This window comes from Plasmopara halstedii, assembly GCF_900000015.1.
Source record: "Plasmopara halstedii genome assembly, contig: Scaffold_3160, whole genome shotgun sequence".
NCBI classification, from domain to species: Eukaryota; Oomycota; class Peronosporomycetes; order Peronosporales; family Peronosporaceae; genus Plasmopara; species Plasmopara halstedii.
Window position 1 is genome coordinate 61893 of NW_020190063.1, and position 13804 is coordinate 75696.

Genomic DNA, 13804 nt, shown 5'->3' on the forward strand with positions numbered 1-13804 from the left:
AGTCAGTCTTTTCAACACATTCTAGTAGGAAGGATGTCGTTCCAACTCGATTGCTGTCAGTATACTATCTTTTCTTAAGGCAGACCCGATACATAAGTAAGCATCTTCCAAGTTCTTAGCATCATGGTCAGCTTATGTTCGCTTGTGAAATGACTCGACGAGGAGCATTCGCATCTACTGAATTGGCCATCCGAACTTTAAACACAGACATTACATTCTGGATTTCATTGTGTTTAATGAAGACGTTCACGCCTTTTCCAAGTTACTGAGAAATGATTACGAGCTAAACGGAAACAACAAAGTCTTTTATTGGAGAATGTTTGATGGGCGGGAGAATTCTCGCGATGTGTAAAGTTGAAAACAATCAACATGATCAAAAGTCTTTGATCTTGCTAAAAAACACTTAACATTTCAAATAAATCCCTAATATCTAATTATTTTATTCACATACATGTTACTCGTGATTTCTCTACATGGATGATGACATCACGAGGCTAGTGTAGATACCATTTATTTGCATCAACTCGTGATGTGTACCTTTCTCCGCGATTCTGCCGCTACTCATGACACAAATCATGTCAGCATGGCGTATTGTAAACAGCCGATGAGCAATAACAATAGTTGTTCGATGAGTTTGCGCCACCACTTTATCCAGAGCTTCCTGTACCACCTTTTCACTTTCCGAATCCAACGCACTTGTAGCTTCATCCAGCACCAGAATGCTTGGATTTCTAAGAACAGCTCGAGCAATAGCAATGCGCTGCTTTTGACCACCCGAGAGCTGCTCCCCCTTCATGCCCACTTGAGTGTTGTAACCATCTGGAAATTGCCTGATAAAATCATGGGCGTTGGCCATCTTGGCAGCTTCCTCTATCTCCTGCTGACACGGCTGCTTTGCTAAGCCATAAGCAATATTGTCAGCAATGGACCCATTGAAAAGTGTCGGCTCTTGACCAACCAGACCAATCTGATTGCGTAGCCATTGCAAATTTAAAGACTTGATGTTGTGGCCGTCTAGCAGGACTTCACCCATTACAGGGTCATAGAAGCGCTCGATAATAGAAACGATGGTACTTTTGCCACTACCACTGAGTCCACAGAACGCTACAGTCTGACCAGGCTTAATAGTGACACTGCAATGTCTGAGTACGCTGATCTCCGGACGATTCGGGTACCGGAAGGAAATGTCTTTAAGCTCCAGTTGACCTTTGACTTTTGCTAATTGAAGTCCATCAGGACTAAACGAATCAATTGGAGCGGTACGATCACGAATTGAGAAAATTGTCGATCCTGCCGCCAATGCTTTAGGTAAGTCGTTCATAAATGTCGAAGCGCCACTGACAACTTGAATTGACATCATAAAGGACATTAAAGTACGCATCATTTCAGTAAAAGTAATTGAACCATTGTCGACCATCTTCGCGCCAACCCAAAAGACTAGCGAGTATGTCGCCATCATAATAGATGAGCTAAAGCCAAGTGATGCACCATTAATATGTGCCTCTATGCTACCCTTTCGTAGCGGGTCTTCCAATAATGTGTTGAAAATTTGACAACACTTCCTTTCAATACCAAGAGAAGCAACTGTACGAATATTGCTGAGAGCTTCAGATGCATGGGCACTAGCAAGAGATAAGTCATCGGAGAGTAGACTACCACTTATCGTTCGCTTCATGCGTATCGTGTGCCCGAAAAGCAAGAGTGGAAGAACAACCAGCATGATCAAAGACAACAACCAGCTGCCAAAGCTGAATGAAATCACCAAAACAGCAACCAATGTAAAGATAGCTTGAAAAACACGGGCTTGCGATTCACCGCACAACATAGCCACCTTGGTGGCATTTATCGCAAGGCCAGCAGTTAACGCACCTACTGCATTTTTCTTTTCGTCAAAGAAACCAATATTTTGACGGCAAAGACTTTCAAAATTTGTGAGGCGAAGCCGCGTAGACGTATATTCCCCAATGAGCTTGAAACAGTACGTTTGCATAAACTTAAAGATGATGACCACAATTGCACCTATGAGGTAGAACATGCTGTAGACCTTTACTTCTTGACTTAACTTGCTGAGATTGACTTCATCACCGGTGTCCTGGTACAGTGTGTATTTGTTCTTTAAAGACGTCATCATACCCGTCACCAGCAGCGCAGATATTGGCATTGCGAAACCACCGACACATGCTCCAATCGTTCCAAGTGTAAAGTACTTCGTTTCAAACGTACAAAGCCGAGCAATATCCATTAAAGTAAACGGCGTTTTGTTAACAATATTCTTCTCAATACCATCCTTCAAAATATCCGTATTGGCTGAAACACCACTCAATGTTCGAGGTAGCTTCCCAATGGTTCCTGCTTCACTATTCAATACTTCTTGTTCTTCTCCAAGTAAACGCAACTTCTGAAGATGGTACATCTTCTGATACACGCCGTGCTCAATCTGTAATAGTTGATCGTGAGTACCGCTTTCAACAATGCAGCCCTCGTTCAAAACCACAATCTTGTTGGCACATCGAATTGTACTTAGTCGATGGGCAATGATCAACGTCGTCATGTTCGTAGTGGCAATTAAATCATTTAATGCCATTTGAACGACTTTCTCGCTTGCATTATCCAAAGCACTGGTAGCTTCATCAAGGATCAAAATTCTCGGCTTTCGTACGATGGCACGAGCAATCGCAATGCGTTGTTTTTGACCCCCAGAAAGCGATACCCCCTTTTCTCCTACAAACGTATTGTACTGGTCTGGCAAAGACATGATGAAGTTGTGGGCATTTGACTGCTTACATGCCTCCATTGCTTCATTTAAAGTCACATTGTCGCTTCCTATAGTAATGTTGTCAAATATTGTTGTTGCAAATAGTATTGGCTCTTGTGAGACCAAACTAATCTGCGAGCGTAGCCATCTTACATTCAGAGTCTTGATATCTCGACCATCGAGGTAGATCGAGCCACTAATGGGATCATAGAATCTCTCGATCAAGGCAGTCAACGTACTCTTGCCTCCTCCACTGGCACCCACAAATGCTACCATTTGACCAGATTCGATTGTGAGATTGTAATCGCGCAGAATCTGTGCATCAGGACGACTTGGGTAGGTAAAGTTGACGTTTTTTGCCTCAATTCTACCCTCGCAACCTTCCGGAATAATACCGTTGTCTTCCTTTTCCGCATCAATTGCACTTGTCGTGTCCAGAATGGCAAACAATTCTTCGGCCGCACCGACAGCCGTCGATACAGCTGTCAAGTTGGGCGAAATCTGTGCCAAAGCGCTCGTTCCCATCATGACACCGAAAAAAACAGCAAAGACATCCCCTGGTGTCGTGTCGCCTTTCGATACTTTCCAGCCACCATACCACAATCCAACAGCGTACATAACCCAAACGCTTCCAACGAATAAGGAGATCATCATTGACGACATTTTATGTAGTGCAATATTCTTTCTTTGAGCTCGTAACACTTTGTCCTCGAACTTTTTGATAGCTTTTTGCTCACCATTAAGTGAAGCTACCGTCCGAATCGACCCTAGCGTCTCCTCAGCTACTGAACCTGCTTCTGCATAAACCTTTTGTGCCCATCCTGACTTAACCCGCAATGTCTGGACTAACCAACCGAGCGACAAAGCCATAAAAGGCACGACACAAGCCATGACTAGGGTGATATCCCATCCCCTATAGAATCCAACGAGAAAACCCACACCAAATTGAACAATGAACCGAATTGAATCGCCCAGTTTCTGCCCCATTCCATCCTTGATCTTGATAGTATCTCCGGTCAAACGACTGGTGAGTCGAAGAGCGTCATTTTTGTCGTACCAAGTTATATCTAGATATAGCATCCGCTTGAATGCTTCACCTCGCAGAGCCTTCATTTGCCTCTCGGCAGTGTAATAGAAAGTTAAATAGCTCAGATAGTCTGTAAAGAACATGCCAATTGCAATAAGAAGATAGTCTAGCGCTGCCTGATTCACTGTATCCATTTTCACAGGAATGTGGCTAAATCCAGTGAGTACATTTCCAAAAACGATAGCCATCAGTGGTAAAAGCGCACCATTGATCCCCACAGTGATAATCCCGATAACCAGAAGAAATTTGTCCAGTGATGATGCAAAGCGATACAATTGCAGGAATTTGAACTTTGAAAGTTTGAATGAACAGAACTTTTTCGAAATTTCAAAGCTGGTAAATCTGCTGTGCGTAAAAAGCTTGTGCTTTGGAGCGGACCGAGGGGTTTCTACGTGATAGTAGACGTCGCCATTGTCTAATGTGGACTTGGTCATGATGCGCAACAGTGAAATAAAGAATGAATAAAAAATGGTGATACTTTGATTTTTTTCGAGATTGCTCGTTGGGGTTCATTCAACTTACTGGGCCCGTCTCATACTTGCAGCTAAAACTTAGATTAAAGCTTGTGAGTGAACAATTGTTCAATGTGGATCACAAAGACTGAACAATTATACAATCAAACGAAACCCCGATATTACGGCTCGGAACTTGATTTCACACAATCACTAAAAACACAAAAGCATAAGGTATCCGCCTCTAATTTACTATCATTACTGTGGAGACATTTCTTTTGTGTTCCTTGATAATTCCACTTAATATTGGAGCCAATTAGATTGTAATCGCCGCGAGTTTACAAATTTTGCTATTAGTGTACGGAGAGTAAACTTCTGAACCTATTTCTTGCGTCAATCCCATCTGGTTACCAATAAACAAGCTATCAAGCTACTCGCTTTTATGTTCTCTAAGAGTTATCATAGTTCGAGAACTAATGTAAGGATATCCATCTCAAGAGAAGCACGAAATTATATACCTACGATTATGCCAAGAGATAATGTAATGTTTGGACATAATCCTATCAAAAATACACTAAAAAAATACCCGGAAGGTTTAGAAAAAGGGGTATGCACTCCTCTTTAGAGACTTTGCATAAGACTGGCGGTCCACACTAAATAAGCATGTTTATAAATATGGCAACAATTATTGTGACTGAGTCAGATTTATTGTTTTATGTGTTATAGCCGAGGAAAATGGATGCTAAACCGCCGAATGCTGTTTCAATGTTCGATAGAAGGTCATTGAACGGCTTGAAGGCCTTAAGAATGAATACGTCTGTCTTTCAAGCTGAAATTCTGTCGTAGCTTTAAACCTACTTCGTATATAATCCTTGCATAATCCAATCAGAAATGCTTGATGTGTCATAATCAAGGAAAATGAATGGTTCAGTGCAGGATGCTACCGTAATGCTCTGATACAAGGTACGCATACGGCCTGAAGGTCTTACAAATGAATAGGTTTGTCTTTTGGACCTAAATTTCTTTCGTAGCTTTCTTACTGCTTAGTCATAAACTTTGCATAATCCAATTAAAATCGTTTTTCTGATTACTGCTCGAAGGATTATTGATGATCCAAACATGTGTAAATAAATATTAATGTGTTTGAGACAGGGACTGGAAAAATATCCACTCGACATCGATATTCATGGACAAACTCTGCGTTGATCTTCTAGACCAAACAATTTTCTTCTGATTTCGGATTAGCCTAGAGAAAATGGTGTGACTTTCTTAATTACTCATAGCCGGCATAGCTCAATTGCTTGATATTTAGTGTTCACTGCAAGATTCAAGTCACCTCGTAATTATCATAGTATTTAGACTAGAACGTACATTATTAAATGAATCTGACATAATTGCGGCAAGGTGACTGAGAAATATGTAAATTTCATGAATGTTTAATTGACATATTCGCTTATGTTGTCCTTCAAAAAGCCGTCATCTGGACGATATGAATATTGCTGTTGAAGAAATCCATAAAAATAAAGGAAGGTCCGTCACATTTGACGGCTTCTGTTTATTTAGTAAATGGCAAGTCAAAGAAGGAGAATGATCCACTTTTTTCCATGACTTTACCTAACCAAAATCGCAATCAAGGCTTTTTTTGCTACATCGTTCGTGTCGGCGATGGCGAACAAGCGCACCAAAGTTCTCCGGGAGGTAGGTGGGTACAACCATTGCGTGATCAGGATGAGGAAAGAAGTGTCTTTTGGGGCATGTAATGGCGGTCAAGAATATGATCGCTATCACAGACGTAGCAAGTGGGTGACGTCAGTCTAAAGGGTATCATTGCACAACACTCTAGGATTCAATATCATACCAAGGTGCATCGTCCTCGTGTGCCATAGAGACATGGGTAACGCTACGTGATGATTCGTACCGTTAGACGCTGCACAATGACGTGGTGATGGTGCGTCAACTTTATGACTTTATAATGGAAATCGGTTCTAGCATGGAGCATCTAGACTCTTTTGATAAGCTGGTTGTGGGACTCCAGACAATGCAATATCCATTTGACGAACCAAGTCAGCTGATGGTCACCAATGCAAAAGGGCAAAGGGCGCAAAGCCCTGAAATCATCATATATGTTGCATCTGCGAGTACGACATGGCTGCCCGGCAGCTAAGAAATCTCACTGTTATACCTTAGCATGGCTGAGATCAAGCGCCTTTGGCGCAATTATAGAGCCACCGTCTAGCCTGCTGTAGTCGGTCATCGCGGCATAAATGTTGTACTTCGCGTGACACTGCCATATTTTCAAACTTGGGCCTAAGATTCCGGCTCGATTTGCATGTGTGCGGAGATCCTTCATAAAGATAGTCATCATTTCTGCCCCCGGAACGGAGCTTGTCGCCATCGTAGCGATATGTGTTCATAACGCTTTAAAATAGTCCACTGTATTTGCCTTTGTTTGATACATATAATTTATACGCATACGGCACGCTTGGTTAGGCGGGACAAACAACAGCAATACCTGCCGTTTTAACTGTTTATGTCGGAAAGCCCTTTGATGCACATGACTGTACTCAAAAGTCGTTTTCGCAAGACACTACTTGTTTATGGCTATCATAAATTGAAAGTATGATAACCTGAATTTTTCTTGCCCATCGATGAATTTCACTATTCCCTGGTGGACTATCAGAATAAGTGATCTCATGGTGGTCGCCAGTTGTGCTTCCACCAACGCCTTGTCAGAGAATACCTGGATTTGTCTAAGCAGCGCATTCCTGCAGCTAGTAAACACCTACAGGTGAAACAAACCTTTCTTTTGCAGCATTGAGGCCAGGATCATCTTGTATTGCAACCCATCGCCACTTAATGGCCTTTCTGTACTGACTTTAGTCCTAAAAATATCGCCACAGGCATAACAATATGAGCCTCAATCGCTTTACTGACGACCTGCTCATTTCTGCAGTACAATATCCTCTTGCCGAGCAGCTTCACGTATGCACTCGGCTTCTTTACAACAACGTGCTCTTGTATTTGTGGAACTTTTGCACACCGTTAGTGATCGCAGAATGGATTGTTTCACAATACGTCTGCGGGCTAATAGTACATAAAGCAACTGTTCTTTGAAAGAAGAATGTTATATTACAGAATCAGTCTATGACAGACTGCTTATCTTGATGTTTGCTACACTCATTTCGGTCGTAGACAAGCCAAAAATGAAGGCGGCTTGTTCTTTTTTTGCTTCGCCTGGGAGTATTGTTAGTGCTTCCTCTTTGTCTTCGTCATGGCATTCCGCCAATTTAACCTTGCATATCGTTTTAGCAGGACAAAAAATCAAAGTATACAGCTGAAACAGTGCAAAACAGCCTGCTAATGAACCATATACAACAGCTTACAACATACCTGTCTGGTCGGCACTAAACCATCCATATATACCGTATTCTATTATTGTTGTCGCACCATAAATGCGATACCAGCAGTCCCTTAAACGGCATTTTATGGTGTCGCCCGAAGAAAATTGAGAAACTATGTTGCCGCAAATACATCGGTCCCATGATAGTGTGAAGCAAAAGTCACATGACGTTGAGCCTTCATCTGAAGCATTTGTAAGACTTATTAGCTTGCTATCACCCATGATCAAAATGCCATACTACTCAGATGAGTAGATGCAGTTATCACAACTCTGTTTGTTGCGTAGTTCTGTCACGAGCACATAAGTAATTAATTACATGCTACTTTTTCCCACCTTTAACTCGCTCACTTTCTTATTGACCAACTCACTTCATTTTTGTGTATGTTTCACACTAATAGATAAGAGCTACATGTTTTCCAGAAAAAAGCAATTGCTCACAGCTTGCCGTTCGTGCAAGCTCACTCTTCGCCTTGAACGCGAGACGCCTTATTTGTATGCTGAAAGATCACGATACACAAACGATAGGTAGCAGGGTATATGAGTACGCGGAACACATAAACATCTAACCTCAACCCATGCATTGTTTGAAAAATATCGATGAATGATGTAAAACCAATTTTCTTCAGTATTAAGTAACCTTATTCAATTTAGGATATTTGCCACTCGTCAAGTTTGACAGCAAACTAAGGGCCTTGCTACTTTAGAAGCAATCAGTACCATTGCTGGATGAAGCTTACATGACATGATTGTGCATTAGTAAACGCGATCTCACTAAGTCGCTCACTAGGTCAAATATCCCTCCGTACATGGTACACTGTGGTCATCAGATGGCCGAATCTTTACATACTGTATTTTCTGTGAGAATGAAACGCAATATTTGTCTCTGTAACAATTAGACACGATTAGTAAGCTCACACGACTAAAAATTGCAGTGCGTTGGCGTAGTTCATATTAAATGGCATCGCACCGACCCAAGTCGGTTTTAAGACCGCCATAAGAGGCAGATGTGCCTTCTGAGGCGAAGTCGGATTTTGCAAGTAGTCTACTGGGGTGCTGTTTAACACTGCGAAAACTCAAGATCAGAACCACATGGTAGCACCTTTGCTGTATACACAGAAATGTGATTGTATTTCGCGTTCTATTGGATGTGGAGACGCGGGAGGATGGCTGTATGTCGTGGTCTTCGAAGTGTATTTTTGATGGGACGGCAAAAGCAGCTGTAAGCTGTTGTCTTCGGTGCCGGAGTTGATAGAGTGGGGAAGCGACTAGGAATCGCACTCTCTCGGTGGAGTCGCAGAGTTAGTACTACCGTGATGTGGGTCTACAGTGTGGAGCTGTGAGCACCTCGTGTTAGCGGCAAGTAAGATTATTTCCTCGTACACAATGTGACAGGGGTGGGCCTTGACTTTGAAAGTCTATCTTAGAGACCTCCAGTAGAAGCTCTTACAATGCTGGACGATTCATTTTACGGGAAAATGTGCAAGGTATTGCATGAAGGTGAAGTCACCGAAATGGTGCATTGGTATCGGAGAAGAAGCTGAGCTCGCCGTCCGTCATGGATGAATATGGAGCTTAAAACACTTGCAGTGCATCAAGTGCGAGGGGCGATGCTTCCATTGCAAGGGGTCCGGCAGGCCCTTGCTATCCTTTGTTGAAGAAATATCACAGTGTGATTCCCCCGATCAGACAGCGCGTAATGAAATTGACTTAGTCTCCGGAATCAACTATTGCATCACACGACCACGGCGTTTACCAAGGGACCCGTGTGATGTCATTGACGATTTCATCCTTGCAAATGACAACGCTGTTGGTGTGAGAAAGCAAACTTCTACAATCGCTGTTGCCGTTCTGGGTCAGAAAAATTATCGTCAAGTGGCAAATTTCTGCGATAATGATGCAAACGCCAATTTTTACAAAGGATGAGCTGCAAAATCGCATGGTCGTCTGCACTCTGCTGATCTTTTTGATGATTTGAGCAGACTGCTGATCAGAAAAAGCAACTTCTATCTCACTGCAGCGAGGAGTCCAAGCGAGATGTTCAGGTAGTGGCTAATTATGTCGTAGAGCCTGTCCAATGCATTGATGGCTGTCAATCGTCTGGAGACACATCAAATCGTAGCTATGCACATATCGTAGCTATGCACAAATCTCTTTTGACGACATATTCGTTCATAGTAATTAGCATGGGAAGTTGAATGTGGAAGACAAAATCAAGCAATTCCGGGTGGTGCTCGAGTGTACGCGCCTAATTCAGCAAGACAGACTTGCTCGACATTATTTACAAATCTGTCTTGTTTGACGATATATACAACTCTGCCTTTGGTGCCGACAAATCCTTTTTGATTGCTTCACTTGATTACGGATCTGCTGGCAGATCCCGCAAAGATAATGGCCGTTGTAATTTGGTCAGTGCCTCTGACTTTCGATGTGTATGCCTACATGGCACGACCCCACACCAATCGGCTTAAATGGTAAGGATGTGCTGGAAAGGATGGAAAAGAAGACCTTAGATGCTGAAAGTAAAGCATTAAGGGAGCCCCGACTCAGCTCTTTTGAATGCAGAACGATTATTCTCGTCGTCTCAATGCATTTAAACGCATGTTTATGTTTGAATTTTTGCCAGCTGTAAGCTGCTGAGTAGAACTACTCCAGTCTTGGATGTAGAATAGGGTACCAGTGCAAAACTGTCAGACATAGACAGGGTATCACCGAAAAAAATACCATGATCTCCTGCGCCCAAAGCAAGAATACTACGTGACAGGAAGCTACTTTCAATAGAGTATGGCCTCGTCAAGCTCAGAATGCACCTGCTGGGCTCTTAATTGTTTTTGATCTATACAGGCCATGCGTCGTTGCGTTCAGCGACGTTATCATCACATCTCTTTCGATAATGGCAAGATGATAAGGATCTCAGCAGCGCCACACATGTTGCGTATGACCCATACACCCAGCGTACTGCCTAAGTAATTTGCGATGTTATCACTGTGTTATTTGACACGTCGTGGTCGGGGTGACGGAAAAGCTCATGTGCCCCAACATTACACCAACCTGACTTTAAATGTAATCCCAAGGTATACTCAGCAAAAAAAGATAAGAGGTTTAGAAAGATTAGATGTGGCTTTATCGAAGCGTGTGGCTGCATGTCTGCACCACTTTTTATCTTAAAGCTTTCTCTATCACAGCACTGACCAACATGACACTCAGCGCTAGTGATGCCTTATGATCAGGACATCAAGTACGAAGTCCTGTTCGAGGTACATGATATCCCTCAGCTAGCCACCGCAAAAGAAAATAGACATACCGCTCATAGGGTAGTATGTCTTACTATCAGTGGCTTAAATCTTCGCCGCATACGGCGGCATGTTCGGCCAGCCTGTCGGTGCCAGCAAAATGCTGGCGCCCATGAGTATGAACTCTAATTTTTGTTTCCTACCGGTATTGGGATATTGGTTCACCGTCTAAGCAAGACAGCTCAACTCGCTGCTGTCAGCGATAATGTGATCGGCGAGAGTAAAGCCAATGGGATATTGGTATACCGTCTAAGCAAGACAGCTCGACTCGCTGCTGTCAGCGATAATGTGATCAGTGAAGGTATAGCCAGAATATTTCTCGACAAAATGTTTTACCAGGGTGGCTAGCCGGTAGCTATTGTATTGGATAGAAATCCGCGCCTTACGGCAACGTTTTAGCGACATTTTTGAAGCGGATCGGCTGAAGACTGGATATATTTCTGCTGGCCATCTGCAATCAGATGGTCAAGCGGAACACTTAAATGGCGTTGCGGAAGAATCCTCCAGAAGTACATACGTGGAGAGAACACGGCACTAAAGCGAAGCGCAGTCACTTAAGTAGGTCGCGCAGATTACGCAGCGCATACCTGTGCAAACTTTCATCCATTTTATATGATAGTTTGGTGAACATCTGGGTGCCTTTGACACCGTCACGAATTGGATCCGGTCTATGCGGGGGCATCAGTCAAAAATGGCTTGCTGATATTAGCCCTGCTACACTGCGTAACAAAATCAGTGGGTGCATTTCGATGAAATTGAGCGTCACGCGCACTTGGCGTCCGACGCTAAGACTGACGACCAATGGCTAACAAAGGAGACACGTCGATGTGGAAGGCAGGCGGATCACACACGAATATGACTTGGGCCAAATTCTATAATCAGTATTTAGCGTCCGTGGTCTCTAGTTTGAAGTTCCAGGCATAGCAAAAATAGTGTATTGACTTATACTCTGTCTATCCCTGTAACGGGATTTCACGTGCCCTGGAATGAAGGATGTGGGACACACAAGATCGTGCCGTCAAAAAAATTGGTGGCTTATACAATATAGTCTGACCACACAATGGTGTGGCTACACTTAAATAACAAGTCAGTACGTGGCTGGACTGCCAGTAGTTATACATTTAATTAGGTAGATGGGAAAACCTATATATTTAGATACAGGCGGCTTTGCCTAAAGCTCACATTCTAAATAGAAGATTTGAACTAGCCTTGCATTGAGGTTGTAGTTACTCTTGAAGTAAGTGGATTGCCATCCGCTACACTCGTACTGGTTCTAAGTATGGAATGAAGGTCACCGACCCTAACCAAGCTTTCTCTAAGCGATAGAGCTACGGCAGCCCTGCTGCAATCCCAAAGAAATTTGAATACAGACAATGTCCACCAAACGTCGTTTTATGTGTAAGCGGGTTGTCCCTTGCTTATTGTGCAGTGTAACGGTTCTGCCACGGATGCTTCGGATGAGTTCACTCCTCTGTGGTGGCTTGTCAGCTCTTTCCGAGAGTCAAGGAGTGCGACCGAAGCTGTGATGTGCCAGATCTCGAATTAGCTATCTGAACTCCTCCGTCGCACTGGCTTGAGGCACCCCACAGCAGGCCAGAACCGCGTTGCTGCTGTATAGCGGAAGGTAGTGCAACTGCAAGAGATGGTAAAGAAGATGCTTCGATTACACGAGTTCGCTTCTTGTCAGACTGGCTCGTTAGAGCGGGATCGCGGTATGGCTTCAGTAAGCTGGGTACATCAGGGCTGTTACCAGTACCTGGTGAAGTAGAATGCTCTCAGCCTGAAAACTCAAGGAATTTCGCAATCTAACTTTGGTAAGATTGCTCTGGTGCTGTGGCTGCATACGACCTGGTGTATCTTTGGTCTTTATATCCTTAGGCAAAGAGACAGGGTCGTCGTCGCAGCCCGCTTCCTACAAGTTGGAGGCGACTGACCTTGCGGTATGAAAGACTCCGAGACAGTATTTGGAACTGCTGTCTCTTGAAGATAAACGGGGACGGAAGCGGCAGGAGCTTGAGATGATGATTCTCACCTCGACGCCCGCGTTGTGTATTGTACGTTGCAGCGTCAAGCATGAGACGAAGATGTACGCGGTCATCAACTTTGCTAAGGACGGCTTAATTAGCCTTAAGACGGATGAGACGGCGTAAATTTTTCCTCACGCAGTACGCACTGAATGCGATACCCATCGGCATTTTCCAGCTTTTGGTACCTATGTAGAGTTTGGGTTTTCCCAACCGCTACTTCTCTAAGCACCGAGCAGTAAATTTTGGTTTTGATTACTTGTGGCACTTGCAGAGCGACGTTTTGCGCTCGTTTCGCTACGTGTGTGAGCGAAAGGTCTGCAGTATGATGGACCGGTGCGCATAGCAGTTTCGGACGGTGTGAAACGTCAGCACGGCGTGATGATTCGGTCAAGAGTCTGCGTAACTCTTGCGCATGTTGTAGAGCAAGCTGGGCTCCTTCTATCAGGTTCCGCTTTCTGGTGACAAATTAGACATCATCGTGAGCCCCACGTCAGGATATACCGTCAAATTTAGCGAATGAAAAGAGCACAAAGTTTGTAAAACATGCTGAAGGTAGGTTCACCGCAAAGAACACCGTTCCCTCAGGGTATGACTAGACCGTGTGCCGCCCGTCATAGACAAATATTACCTATGAATATGATATTCACTACGGCCGTTCTCATTGGTGAACACTTCGGCATCCTCACCCGTAATATCTTTAACCGCGTCGGCCTCGATGACCGCGCCTTTTATAGTGGCTCGTTGAGCAATTAGATTTGGAGCACGGGGGAGAACCGCTGGTGCATATTTGATT

The 13804-nt window shown here is 43.6% G+C and overlaps 2 protein-coding genes across 2 annotated transcripts; both read right to left on the bottom strand.

Annotated features, from left to right (window-relative positions):
• Window positions 1–469: 469 nt before the first annotated feature.
• On the bottom strand, window positions 470–4276 carry PHALS_08148 (multidrug resistance protein abc superfamily; the record flags this gene model as incomplete). The annotated part of the gene is made up of 1 exon (XM_024721737.1): window positions 470–4276. The coding sequence occupies one exon, from the start codon at window positions 4274–4276 to the stop codon at window positions 470–472; it is 3807 nt and encodes a 1268-aa protein (XP_024586806.1).
• A 3160-nt stretch (window positions 4277–7436) lies between these two features.
• Window positions 7437–7916, bottom strand: PHALS_08149 (uncharacterized protein; the record flags this gene model as incomplete). Its single annotated transcript, XM_024721738.1, has 2 exons — window positions 7437–7648; window positions 7685–7916. The coding sequence occupies 2 exons, from the start codon at window positions 7914–7916 to the stop codon at window positions 7437–7439; spliced, it is 444 nt and encodes a 147-aa protein (XP_024586807.1).
• Window positions 7917–13804: the final 5888 nt, after the last annotated feature.